This window comes from Thunnus thynnus, chromosome 13 (assembly GCF_963924715.1).
Source record: "Thunnus thynnus chromosome 13, fThuThy2.1, whole genome shotgun sequence".
NCBI classification, from domain to species: Eukaryota; Metazoa; Chordata; class Actinopteri; order Scombriformes; family Scombridae; genus Thunnus; species Thunnus thynnus.
The window spans coordinates 25,147,130-25,162,207 of record NC_089529.1 but is presented as its reverse complement, the minus strand read 5'-3'; the positions used below and the strand labels follow the sequence as shown (position 1 = coordinate 25,162,207).

The 15,078-nt window shown below is 42.1% G+C and overlaps 1 protein-coding gene across 1 annotated transcript; it reads right to left on the bottom strand.

The window, feature by feature from the left end:
• Nucleotides 1-9,742: 9,742 nt before the first annotated feature.
• LOC137196014 (tripartite motif-containing protein 16-like) lies at nucleotides 9,743-12,043 on the bottom strand. The gene has a single exon (XM_067608784.1). It carries the CDS (start codon nucleotides 11,998-12,000, stop codon nucleotides 10,342-10,344), a length of 1,659 nt encoding a protein of 552 aa, XP_067464885.1. The 5' UTR covers nucleotides 12,001-12,043; the 3' UTR covers nucleotides 9,743-10,341.
• Between the last annotated feature and the right edge of the window lie 3,035 nt (nucleotides 12,044-15,078).

Sequence of the window (15,078 nt, the reverse complement as noted above, 5' to 3'; positions counted from 1 at the left end):
AGAAACATGGCTGCAAATTAATGCTAATGTTGTCTCTTGTCTGCTGGAAGAGTAAATAGGCAACTGTTTGGTAACATATTCACCACATCAACTGTATAAGGTGATAATACTGTATTCTGCCAGTGATGTTTACAGTGTGTTCTGCTGCCCCCAAGTGGTCAAAAAATGTATTAACGAAGGTTGAAAAGAAAATCACTTTAAGTTCCCTTATTTAACATTTATAATCAGTATATAAACATTTAATACGTGGTTTATAAAACACTATAATGTAGTTGTAAGTAGATAAGGACATTTTAAGTGTTTATTAATGTACAGTATTTGTCAACAATTGTAACTTATCCTATGAAGACATATTTTATATCTTTACAGCTGTGTTTCATTGTCCATTATCAGTTTATACACCAGCCTCCACGTATGGGTGCCCACAGTGTTGTGGATTTTCGGAGCTGATGCACTGGCAGTTGTCAGTTTGAAGAAGAGAAGACCAAACCAAACTTCGTATGATGATTCTGGGAAAACTTTAATGAAGAACCTTGCAAGGGAGAGCGACTCAAGGGACACCTCCTGTTCGTACGGTGTCCCCAAACTCGTCTGACCCTCACAGTCCAAAACCAGCCTTTAAGCCAATCATAGAAACTAGTTCGTCAGTTCCGAATCATAAACCTATGACCTAAATCTGTATCTTTGGTTTGTCTTGTTGCGTCTGATGATGACCTGCATTCTGGCCTTGGTTCGCCTGTGAGGCTCCTGGTTTATTAAACAACATGTGTTATCTTCTGTTTGAGAGAACAGAAGAGTACAGCTTGACATTCTGTTGTCCTGGTCAGTTATGGAATATCCATAACAATCCCCTCTTATTGATCAAAAGATCAATACAAATTACCAATTTATGACTGGACTGGTGGACTGTAAGGGCACAAACAGAGTAGAAACAACATCCGCACAACAGATAACAATTCTCACACAAAAGTAATACAAGAATCAACAATTGCATTGAACAAAATCAAAAGTAAAATCATCAAAACACATAATCATTTAAACACATAATGCAATAACAATAAAAGCAAACAATCAGTAAATTAGATAAAAAAAACCCCTCTTATGTACCCCTTTAAAACAACTGTCATGTGACCCATGAGTTCTGTCTTCCAACCACCAGGGGCAGTAGTGAGGCAAATCCTCAAAGAAGATCTCCTAGAACACCAAAGCGTTAAAGGAGGTCATTGACAGAGGTCACCAGTCACATGCGCAAACAACCTAAGACAAGACACTTCCTGCCTCTTACTAGATGAAATCCTAGCAACTTAAAGGGGAGTCATACAAACATTTGATTACATCATAACAATAAAACAAATCAATCACAAAGTGAAGTCTTCAACCCATGCACTTTGCGTACAGTAGAGGGCCATCACCATGGAGAGGTTACTAGCACATACGATGCATGGTGATGTGGAATCCATCCTCCTGGAGTGATCCTCTTCATCGACGTGGATGAACTCTGCTTCGTCTCAAACAGTGTTTTATCATATGTAGACCACCGCCATCTACCTCGAGAAAAAGTAAAGTGTTGTAGAGTCCCAATGGGCTCATTGATTTGTCCGTATGTCCAAGATCTGGCTCTTGGTCTGCATTTTCTGGATCATTCTGCAAAGGGCGCCCCTGTCCATGGGGCACTGGGTTCATGGCACCGACTGTGTCATGAGAAGGAAAGCCTTTCCGCTCTCCTTCGCCTGGAATCAGAGAGACTCCTGTCTCTCTCTCATTTGGACCGACTTGATCTGTCCCCTGCCCGAACCTACTTGTGGCGTGGATCCATTCTGCTCTGCCTTCGACCTTCAGGGCCGTCCTAGTAGTCAGCAGCACCTGGTATGGACCTTTCCACCTAGGAGACAAAGACACTTTTTCCAGAGATTTGATTAATACCAGGTCACCTTCTCGAAAGGAATGAATTGGTTCTTCCGATGGTTTGGGGAGTCTGTCAGCCACCTGTAAATGATACTTTCTCAAAATCTCTGTTAGTCTTTTCACATACTCAGTCATGAACTCATCCGTCCAAAGCAGAGTAGCTTTGTGTGGTGTCAGTGGGGGACTTGTCCCTGTGGACATTGGTCTTCCCATCAGCACCTCGTGAGGACTCAGTCCTGTAGTTGCACTTGGTGCACTCCGAATGGAGTACAGCACAATCGGCAGTGCATCAGGCCATTTCAGGCCTGTGGCTAGGACTGTTTTGGTCAATCTGTCTTTGATAGTTGCATTCATTCTCTCAACTTGACCTGAACTCTGTGGATGATAAGGAACATGTAACTGCCACTTAAATCCTAAGATTTCTGACAGTCCCTGAGTGATTTTTGACACAAAAGCTGGACCTCTGTCGCTATCTATTCCCTGCGGCACTCCGTACCTAGGGATTACCTCTTTTAGCAGACACTTTACAACTGTTCTTGCATCTTCTTTTTTCGTTGCAAAAGCTTCTACCCACTTCGAGAACCTGTCGGTTATGACTAGCAAGTATTTGAAGCCTTGTGAGCTTGGCATATGTACAAAATCTATTTGCATATTTACAAAAGGACCTGATGGGGGTTCTAAGTGGTCATGTTTCACTGTGCTATTCTTTTTTCTGGTCTGTTGACATATCATACAACTATCCACAAGTGTTTGTGAAACTTGAGTAATGCCTGGAGCAAACCACTGTGAGCGAATAACATCATTCATCACCCCTCTTCCAACATGCGCTGGACCATGCGTCACACGTGCCAGTACATGAAGGAGAGCTCGAGGGCAAACCGGTCGACCATCAGGGTGGAGCCACAAGCCAGACTCCGCGTCAACTTTACAACCTTTACGCAACCAAAGACTTCGCTCCCTGTCATCAGCGTGATTTTGCATTGTCACGACATCATTAGCGGAAGGAACTGGAATTGGATTGGTAGGTTGTGTGGAGGCACATTGAAGTACCAAAGAGGGAGAGGAAAGTGCCGCTTGTTTGGCTGCAGTGTCAGCCATTGCATTTCCTCGTGAAACAGGATCAGTTCCATTCGTGTGAGCAGCACATTTGATGATTGCAAGCTGAGATGGGCGCAAAATAGCATCTAACAGGTCATTAACCAAAGTGTGATGCTGTAGTGGTTTTCCAGAAGATGACACAAAACCTCTCATCTTCCATAACTGGCCAAAATCATGAGCAGCGCCAAATGCATATCTTGAGTCAGTGTAAATAGTAGCCACCTTACCAGAAGCAAGAATACACGCTCTAGTTAGAGCATACAGTTCTGCTGCTTGAGCAGAGGTACCTGGAGGCAGTGCTTTTGCCTCTACTACCCCCCAATCGTTAACTACTGCATAGCCAGCTAGATGTGTGCTATCAGATGGTCTGCTAGCTGAACCATCAGTGTAAAAAATCAAATCAGAATTGGGTATTGGTGTCTGCAACAAGTCTGGCCTTGGGGATGTACACAGGTCAATAGTTGTGATGCAATCATGCTCATCATCTGTGTCAATCAATGGAAGGAGAGTAGCTGGATTCAATGGAGGTGAGCGTTTTAAAGTGATGTGTGGACTATGAAGAATGATTGCTTCATAGCCTGAACGACGTGCAGCTGTCATGTGTTGGGTAGCAGATGTGTTCAAGATGTGAAGTACTGCATGTGGAACGTGCACAACACAGTCATGAGCCAGTACAATTGGAGAAGATTTCTCAATCATGATGGCAACGGCGGCCACCGCTCTTAAGCAACCTGGCATGCCAAGAACCACAGGGGTTAGTCGAGAGGAGTAGTACGCAACTGGACGGTAATGAGACCCATGTTTTTGCACGAGAATGCCTGTAGCAAAGCCATCTCGTTCATGTACATGCAGATGGAACGGCTGATGATAGTCCGGCAGCCCCAATGCCGGAGCCAAGGTGAGAGCATGTTTCAGGTCCTGAAAAGCTTTGTTCATGTCCTCAGTCCACTGCACCTTGGGAGGAGCTGATTGCAGTGTGGCGTTTCGCAAAACAGAGTCCATAGCAGCATACTCAAAGATCCAATGTCTGCAATAATTCGCCATCCCCAAGAACGAGAGCATTTGTTTCTTGGTTGTGGGAGGAGGCATGTTAACCAGCAGTTTCAACCTCTCCGGTGACAACAGGCGCTGTCCATTTTTCAAAACATGACCCAAGTATGTCACCTCAGACCGACAAAATTGCAGTTTGGCAAGTGATGCTCTATGACCACACTCAGCTAGTCTCTGTAGGAGCAAGATGGAGTCCGTTCGACAAGCTTCCTGTGATGGTGAAGCTATCAGGAGGTCATCTGCATACTGTAGGAGAGTGGAGCCCCCTGGAAAGTGGAGGTCATCCAAGTCCCGTTTCACTGCTGCTGCGTAAACTGTAGGACTCTCGACAAAACCCTGAGGCAAACGCTGCCAGGTGTACTGTTTTCCTTTGAATGTGAATGCAAACAGATACTGGCTATCTGGATGCAACGGGATTGAGAAAAAAGCTGAACTCAAATCAATGACTGTGTAGTGTGTTGAGTTGGATGGTAGTGAAGCTAAAATCGAATTTGTGTCTGGCACAATTGGAGCTGTTGGCACTACAATGCTATTAATAGCTTGCAAATCTTGTACAAAACGCCATTCATCTGGGCGGTTTGCTTTTGGAATGGGTAAAATGGGTGTGTTACATGGGCTCGTTGTTTGAACCAACACACCTTGATCCAGTAAAGACTGAATTACACCTTCAATACCAGCAATTGACTTGTGTGGCAAATTGTATTGCCTGACCATTGGTAGTTTAGCACCAGGTTTGAGTGTGACTTCGTGAGGTGGAGCCGAATTCACAAAACCCACATGGTTTTTATGTTTAGCCCATAAAATAGATGGAACCTCTGAAAGCTCTGATGGAGGCCCATACTGTGTGGGGAGGGGTGGTTGTTGCAAAACAAACCTACTCTGAGGTAGCTGGATGTGCTCAGTTAAAGATAACATGTACAGCTCAAGGCCCAAGTGTGTTATTGTTTGAGTTTGAGGAGTCTGCGCAGCTCCTCTCAATGCCTGGCACTGTGCCACCATGCTTTCAAGCTGTTGTGGGTCACAGCCAGGAGAGACAGCTACAGTGATGTATGGAAATGAATCTTTATCATTAACCAATTTGCGCTGTGCGTCAGATAACCGAATTGGAATTGCACATCCCTGTGGACCAACAAACAAACATTGTTCACACTCCAACCCCTCTTGTGTATTCAAAAACACATCAGCTAATTGTTTGTACACCTCTGGGGGGTTAAATGCTGCTGTACAGTGACACTGTAGTACAGGCCTCATGGCAGACATCTGTGTTGCACATGCTGGTGAAATTTGAGCAATTTTTTGAATGCTAGATACTGTGAAACTGGAAGCCATGTTAAAATCAGTCAATGACCAACAATACAAACAATCAGCAATAGTTTTCAAAAACTGAAATGCATGAGCAGCCTTCACATCAGGTAGGCTTAAAAACAATCCATCAGGTGTGCATTGAATGGTGGCATGTAGCTTGCAAAGTAAATCTCGTCCCATGAGATTAATTGGACTTTTCTCAGAAATCAGGAAAGAATGTTGCACATCTGAACCTTCAACAGTTATTTTAGCTCTCTGTGATAGTGGCTCAACAACAGGAACGCCGGAAACACCCACGGTGGTGACAAAATTAGGTGTTGGTGTACATACATGCTCATCAGCTTTAACAGTGGAAATTGTGGCCCCACTATCTACCATAATGTCAACTCTACTACCATTTACTTCAACAGGCATTATTGGATCTTCTGAAGGATCTTTTGAAAGTCGAATTACAGCTGCTTGAATGGGAAATGTTTTTTCTGATCCTGCCCCTCTATGGCCTCCCTATGCTTGATTGTAATATTGTCCATGATTCACATTATCAACATGTGGAGGAGGTGGTAGTGGTTGTTGTTGTTGTTGTGGTAAAGCAAGGGGGGCTGTTTGTTGGAAATTCCTTGTTTGGTGATCCTGGAATGGGTAATTTTGCTTGTTCTGACGACGACCACTTCTACACTCATTAGCCCAATGTCCCGCTTTCCCACATTTGTGACACTTTCCCGGTTTTCGCTTGTTATTGTTTTTGAAATGCTGTTGTCCACCCCCCTGTCGCGCATGCTGTAACATTTGTTTTGGGAAGGAGGCAGATTTGTCTTCAGCAAAAACTTCACACCTATCTAGCGCCATCATTTTGTTTACCGTTGCTTTCCAGTCTTTGGTTTGCCAATCGGTGACAGACAATTTGTATGCAGCTGCAACATTTGGTTTTAGATTTTGCACAAAGGTTGTAACAACAAAATATTCATTTCCTTCTCGTCCTATTCCTGCATTGCTATCCCAAGTACGTGTAAATCTGTTAACAAACTCAGGTACAGTTTCATATGCATCTTGGACACAGTGAATTACTTTATTAAAGTCAGTGCGCTGTCGTGCACATTTTCTTATTGCTGTTTTTTGCTTCTTCATTTAACCAGTCAATCATGGTTCTATGAGGAGGCCACTGGCCATCCTCTGTCCGAGCAGGGAAAAGAAATTCACCTTTGCACAAATCCCACTCCGTTCTGTATGAGCCAGCAAGTAATTGTTCAACATCAGGTATCAGACAGTTATACACAGAGCATACATATCTTAACCATCCCCAGTATTCATCTGGGTTTGTGGTCGGATTGGGGGCATTTTGTGTCATTCCAACTATCTCAGCAGGAGTCCATGGTTTGCAGACAGCTGTGTTGCCAACCATGATTTTTGGAGCATTTATTGAGGTGGATGTAATGTTTAGAGGGGGCTCTAAAATGTTAGTTTTCGATCTTGTATGTCTTTCCAGATGTGAATGTGTCATTCTAGTTGTACCTCGTCTCTGAGTTTTGCTACTTGCAGTGTGGGGTCGTCTCTGTGTCATCTTTGGCCTGACTGCAGGTTCTGTGTCGTCACTATGGTCTGTGTCAGACTCCTCCCCCTTACCTCTGGCTCCTTGTAACTCAAGTTCTACCTCACTTTCTCCTGAGCTGTCCTGAGTGTCTATCTCTGTTTCTTCAGCAACGGCAGCTAAATGTCTTTTCTTTTCCTTTCTTTTCTGGCTTTTTACCTGTTTGAATGACAAATTAGCTTTCTTTTCTTTTTCTGCAGCTTTCCTAGCTTTTTCTTCGTCGGCTCTATCTTTCTTTTCCTGTTTAACTCTTTCCCTTTCTCTAGCAGCCTGACTGTCTCTTTCCCTTTCTCTAGCTGCTATCTGCTCTTCTCTATTTTCTACTTCAGTCTGTAGTCTTTGTCCCTCAACAGCTGCGGCTAGTAAGAGAAATTCATCGTCAGTCTTTGCTTGTTGTGAAATGGTTTGATCAGTCATGTTAGCAGCTGAAAAGGGGTTTGAAGGTGAAAGTTGTGGAAAAATTGAAATCATTGTTTTGTTTGTGTGTGACTCTTGCAAAGGCACTCCAGCTTTGGATACAATGGTCAACAAAGTTTGTGGAGAGGGAGCATCAGTTTGCCGTTTTGCCCAACCGTATATGATAGCTTTGGAAATGGCCTTCACATTCTCACCATGCCTCTATTTAATTTTCATCATTTCTGTAGCTCTGGTTTGCAACTCTGCTTCCAACATAGGCAAGTGACATGCTGTCACACATTTAACACAGTTCTCCACTGCTGCTCTGAACTCATCAGAAAAACGATCAACTCTTTTTTCATCCAGACTCACTCCACACCTCTGACGAGCAACAGTTAACCACACATTTACACAATCTTTCATATACGCACTATCCCAAGATGGATTTCCAAAATCTGGGTTAACATTGTACTCAGCAATCTGAAGCTTATCTCTATCAAACGCTCCTTCGTATGGCCATTCGCCATCTGTCCACTGATTCATAAGGGAAGAAAATGGAAACACAAAAGTCCATCCTTTCAATCTACCAACAACTCCCGCCGGAGATTGTGGAGAAAACATCGCTCTATATTGTGCATCTGTGAGTGTGTGGGGGTTTGCTTCGGGAAGCTTATCAATGGCAGATTGACCTTTTACTTCTGAATTGGTGCGTTTGTTTCCTACTGAAACAGATTTGTTCTTTCTCTTGTGTTTTGGTGAATGAATTAATTTTGTAGTAGATTGTGTTCTACTCACTGCTTTAGACGTGTTGTTGCCCATTTTAACACATTTACATTAAAAACATCACACAAACAAACACATCAAACACAAAACAGACACATCAAACACAAAACAGACACATCAAAACTTTCCCAGCATCACCGAAGTTCTTTTTTTTTACACCTCTCTTCCTGGTGCAATAGCAGTGATCTGAAGCCAAACCGACGAAGCAACTCTTCGTCTTGTGTACACTGTTTATTGTTTGAAAAAATTTTTTACCGGCGCCCGACTCTAGGACTTAGAATCCCAAGTCTGAAAACATTTCTCACAGGACACAGAGTGGATGATCCCCGATCTTGGCTTAAACGAAATAGGCCAAATCCTACCCCGAAAACGTCTTTTCTATAGTTTAAACCTCAGGTGGGTCCCCCTGTGCCGGACGTAGCCCGAAGCTAGCCCAGAAATCCCAGCCACTTTTGTGGCACTGCAGGAGTTAAGACTCACTCAACTCTGCCTTTTTTTACCTCTTCACAACCACATGCTTTGCACCTGCTTATCACTGCACAGTTTCAACACATTTTCATGTGTTTAGATTCTTTAACCATCAGCTTTTTGCTTTTTTTTTTTTGTTCACTTTGTGACCACCTTTAAAGTGAAAGTGATGCACAGTTTCTTTGTGATTTCGTCAAACGCAGACATGGTAAGGCACAATAATAAAATAAAATTATGCACTTACCACGTCTTTGTTGTGTTGAAATCCTGTTCGTGACGCCAAATTGTTGTGGATTTTCGGAGCTGATGCACTGGCAGTTGTCAGTTTGAAGAAGAGAAGACCAAACCAAACTTCGTATGATGATTCTGGGAAAACTTTAATGAAGAACCTTGCAAGGGAGAGCGACTCAAGGGACACCTCCTGTTCGTACGGTGTCCCCAAACTCGTCTGACCCTCACAGTCCAAAACCAGCCTTTAAGCCAATCATAGAAACTAGTTCGTCAGTTCCGAATCATAAACCTATGACCTAAATCTGTATCTTTGGTTTGTCTTGTTGCGTCTGATGATGACCTGCATTCTGGCCTTGGTTCGCCTGTGAGGCTCCTGGTTTATTAAACAACATGTGTTATCTTCTGTTTGAGAGAACAGAAGAGTACAGCTTGACATTCTGTTGTCCTGGTCAGTTATGGAATATCCATAACACACAGGAAGAGTCATAGTTGTTGATCAATATATTTAGAGCTTCAACTAATCATAATATTCATTATCGATTAATCTGTCAATTATTTTCTCAATCATTTAGTCAGAAAATTGTGAAAAATGACGATCAGTGTCTCTCAAAGCCCAAGATGCAAATTAAAATGTCTTGTTTTGTCCCGTCCAACAGTCTACAACCCAAAAATATTCAGTTTATTATCATAGAAGATGAAGCAAACCATAAAATATTCACATTTAACACATTTTACTTTATACTTCCACTCCACTACATTTCAGAGGGAAATATTGTATGTCTAATGTCTAAGAAAGCAAAGTCAGTATATAAACTCAGGAGGAAAAGTGCCTCAAATAAACTCTCATATTAGTTTCACATTTTCTCCAGAAGCTTTTAATAAGATCCAGAAATGAAGACAATTGAAAATACTTTGTTCATTGTTGAGAAAAAGAACTTTATTCATTATATAAACCTTCAGTTTGTTCACACATCTAATCAGTAAAGTCTGTTAAATGACTCTTGTTCAATGATTTCATGTTCAGATTCACTTCATCCACACAATCACTTTGTTTAACCCAGAATGTCAGCTATGTACAAGAAAATAATAAATGATCTCCTTATTGATTATTATCAGGATTATTACAGTTTTATTGTACATTTCTTTATAAAAATGTACAAAGTGGTGAGAACAAAATATCTATGATAAAGGAAGGTCTGGTGTTTTCTCAGTGGAGGAGAAACAACAACACACAAATACATCAATACAAACATTAAACTAAGATTTAGAACAAAGAGAAGTTTAAATTTTCATCTGAAGAAATGTCAGTAAAAGTTAAAACATCATCATGAGCAGTGATAGTCTCCATGGATGAAAACACACAGGAAAAGGTGACATTTAAAGAAATTATAACAAAAAAGTGTTGATAATCCCAGTTTGATTGACAGCTGATCTCTGCAGTTCAGAAACACTGGAGACAAAGAAAATGAAGAAATTCAACACAGAATCTGACACATGAAGTCTGAAATGGTTTCTGTCTATTAAAGTTTACAGAACTCAGCTGTGTCTCCATAATCACAAAACCAAAGTCCAGCATAGAGAGGCTGAGTGAATGTGGTCTGGACTCTGTGGAGGAGAGTCATGGTTTCAGAGACGCTGTGGAAGGACAGAGTACCTGCTCTGTGATCCAGGTACACTCCTACTCTGGAGGACCGAGGACCTGAGACGGGAGTTGAGATGTTGTTGAACCAAAACTGATAACTGTCAGTGTCACAATCTAACGCCCAAGATTTGTCATTTCGTCCAAATCCATTCCATGCTCTGCTGATATTCTTGTATGCGACTGCTACATAAACTCTCCTCCCGCTCCACTCCACCTCCCAGTAACAACGTCCAGTCAGACTCTCTCTACTCAGGACCTGCCAACATCCAGTGAATCTGTCTGGGTGACTAGAATAAGACTGTAGTTGACTCATGAATGTTGCTTTTCTGTTCCCCTCAGATAATAACAGATTTATGTGTGCAGTGTTTGGATCCAGTGTGATTTCATTTGCATATTTTAAGAATCCAGCTCTGGTCCTGGGTTCTGGTTGTGACAGTAAAATGTCCACTTCAGTCACTGTCAGTGAGATGTTTGTCCATTTTTCCTTCAGGATGTCCTGTAGTTGATCTCTGAGCTCTGACACAGCTGCTGTCACATCCTCAAAGTACTTCAGAGGACGGATATTGATGCTTGATGAGTCTGTAGGTTCACTGAGTTGTGACAGTGAGGGGTAGTTGTGTAGAAACTGGTTGTGATCCTCTGTGTGTGAGAGCTGCTTCAGTTCAGCGTCTTTCCTCTTCAGCTCAGTGATCTCCTGCTCCAGCTTCTCCTGAAGCTCTTTGACTCGACTCACTTCAGTTTCCTGCTGGGATCTGATCTGCTGCTTCACATCAGAGCTTCTTTTCTGGATGAGATGGATCAGCTCAGTGAAGATCTTCTCACTGTCCTCCACTGCTTTATCAGCAGAGCGATTGACGGCCTCCACTTCCTGTTGAAGCAGCTTCACATCTTTCTCTCTGTCCTGGATTCTCTGCTGGATTTTGTGTCGACTCACCTCGAGCTCTCTCTGCCTCTCAGTCCTTTCTGCTGCAGCTGAGACTGTGTCGTGGCCTTTATGTCCATCCACAGAGCAGAGATAACAGATACTCTGCTGATCAGTACGGCAGAAAATCTTCATCACCTCATTATGACGAGAGCAGATGTTCTCCTGCAGCGTCTTGGAGGGGTCGACCAGCTTGTGTTTCTTTAATGGAGCTACATCATAGTGAGGATGGAGGTGTTTCTCACAGTAAGAGGCCAGACACACCAGACAGGATTTGAAGGCTTTCAGCTTCCTCCCAGTGCAGACATCACAGGCCACATCTTCAGGTCCAGCATAGCAGTGATCAGCAGGAGCAGCTTGGAGTCCAGTCTTCTTCAGCTGCTCCACTAAAGCTGCTAACATGGTGTTTTCCACCAGGACAGGCCTCGGTGTGAAGGTCTGTCTGCACTGAGGGCAGCTGTGGATTTTCTTCTCATCCTCTTCATCCCAGAAGCCTTTAATACAGCTCATGCAGTAACTGTGTCCACAGTGAATAGCCACCGGATCCTTCAGTAGATCCAGACAGATCGTACAAGAGAAAGCTTCCCGGTCCAGCTGAACTCCTTGCTGCGCCATTTCAGCTCTCAGTGTCAATGATTGTCTGACTTTCACTTTCTTAGAAATGAAACTAGTTTGAGCTCTGATCTAAACATCATGTGTCTCTGGAGTGAATGGAGGCTGACAGCTCCTTGCACTTCACAATGTGGTGGTTACACCCATCCTCTGTGGGAACAAGGAAATGTGTGGACAGAGTGGAGCTTGTTGTGTTTGAGAGCAGGAAGTAGAGGGAGTTATCAACCTGTCATCCATTCCAGGAAGAGAAACCATTTGAGAGAGACAATAGAAACATAGTTTAAAGAAATAAGATAAACGTAAACAACTTAAAAGTATGAAGTAAAAAAAGTACACACACACACACACACACACACACACACACACACACACACACACACATATATGGATATAATCTATCTATCTATCTATCTATCTATCTATCTATCTATCTATCTATCTATCTATCTATCTATCTATCTATCTATCCATCTATCTATCTATCTATCTATCTATCATTTATATATAAAAAAATAAATAACTGCAAATGAATTAAAAACTCACTCTTTAAAAAGTTCTTTCTCTTTGGGATCAAACCCTACATTATGAGATTAGTTCTCATCCACATCTGGCCTAAACATTTTCACACTAATGTCAACAGAAAGGTGGAAGTTGATGGAGCCAATACGAAAAAATAAGGAGGAACATGATGATTTGTAGATGATCTGGCATATGTCATCAGTATCATTAAGAAGCAATGAACTCACATTCCTCATTCCCCAGGACCTGGTGGAGGCTTGTTCCTTTTTTTTTATTTTGTTGAAAGGAACTTCACCAATGCTGCTGTGGAGAGATAATAAATAGTTACTCTATGATACTGAGCAGCTAAAGCAAATTAAGAAAGTATAGAAAGGAGCCCACCATACAGAGGGATTAGCCATCATGATGACGACGACGCTAGAAAGGCCATGACTACATGGAAACCCATCAGCTCTCACCTCATCTCCGCAACCTTCCAAACTAAGAACAGGAGAGTGAAAGCCCACATTATTCAGTGCTACGCACCCACCAACGATGCAGACGAAGAGGTCAAGGCCAGGAACTATGATAGCTTGAACCACCTACTTGGAAGTAATGGAGCCAGAGACCTCACTATCCTGATGGGGGACTTCAACGCCAAGATTGGAGGTCAAAATGATGGATATGAGGTGGTGATGGGGAAACATGGAGTGGGAGACATGAATGAAAATAGAGAGGTGTTTGCGGAGACCTGTGCTAACAATAATCTAGTGACTGGAGGACATGTATTCCCCCATAAAACAATCCACAAAACAACTTGGGTGTCACCAGACCATGTCACAGAAAACCAAATTGACCATATCTGTATCTGCAAAAAGTTTAGAAGGTCCATTGAAGATGTCAGATCAAGAAGAGGAGCAGACGCAGCCTCAGACCATGATACTGAGCAGCTAAAGCATATTAAGAAAGTATATTCAGAATGAGTCCATATGAATTCCTGAAATGAATCTTTTAAATATTCCTTATGACCTTATTCATTTATATTATATTATCATCTTATTTTATTATTATTTATTCCATTTGATTTACTTACAGTTTTTCTCAGATCAGAATTGAAATTCTCAAAACTACTTGTTCAACCTCCACATCATCTCGTCACTTGTGCACATCATGAAAGCAATTTCTCATCCTTTTGAACAAATTGCAAATGCTTTGGCACATTCATGCAAATGATTATGTAGAATTGTCTGCTGTTTCCTACATTATCAATTGCTTATGTCATGTTGAAATGTATCATACTGGTTCTCTAATAGTTTTACCCCACAAAACATCTAGACATTAGTTCATTACGTGCAAACTGTTGTCATAATCTGTTGAGCATATTTTCAATACATTTCTATCAGACTGTTTTTGTAAATGTGTCCTGAACTGATGAATTGCTCTGAGGTGAGGCTCTGAGTTCTCCAAAATAGCTCAGAGCTGCATCTCATGAACCTTCAATCGGCAAGCGTATATAGACAGAGCACAACACAGTGTTACAATTACTGACAATGGAAGAACAACAAGGAAATGAACAGAGTCAACAGCTGGGAAGAAGAAGAGGAGGAGTAAGGCTGCGTGGAGAAGGGTGGGAAGGCCAAGCAGAGGAAGAGGTAGAAGAGGCCAAGGACATAGGCACGTTCTTGATGAAATACGTAAGAGCCACAATTGCGGACCATGTTCTCAATCATGGTCTTACAATGGCCGTGGCTGGTCGAAGAGGGCAGCTAAACATTGGGAGAAAAACCATGTCCTCAGTATATATATGTATGTATATGGATAGATAAATAGATAGATATAGATACACACACAGTGATATTTTTTTGTGTGACAATTATACAGAATTGTATTGACAGCTCCCTGCACTTCACCACATGTTGGTTCCACCCATCTTCAAACTGTAGATCTAAAAGGGAGGGAACAAGGACATGTGTGACAGAGTGGAGCTTGTTGTGTTTGAGAGCAGGAAGAAGAAGGAGGAGTTATCAAGCCGTGTTTCATTCCAGTGTACCTGTTGCGACACTCACAATATAACAGTGGATCATCCAGAATCGTTGGGTTTGGGTTATATCTACAGTGTAAATACTAGAGTATAATCTCAGCTTCTTGTCCAGCTGCCACAGAATCTATGAAACCAAGTCTATATAACCCACTGAGGGCTGCCTTTATTTCTTAAACAGGAAAGTGACTGGGGGGCTTTCCTCAAAGATGAAACCAACATGTAAAATTGCTCCAATGTTTACACTATGAAATGCTCATGTGAAAGGGCTTGTTTGTATATTTAAAGCTGCTCTAATCAATATCTGTATATTAATGGATAAAACGATCATGTGTAATGTGAAGGAGGTCGAGTTAAGAAACACAGAGAATTTTAAGCTGACACTGCAGTCCCCCTCAGCTCTTCTGAGTGTTTCAGCTTCTTTCAGCTCATTGTTTCAGTGTTAAAGTCCACAAAGTTACTGTTTTGGTTCTTAACAACGTTGCTTCCAGCCACAGCAGCAACATTCAGCAGCTACAGTCACACATCTTTTACTCAGGAGTTGT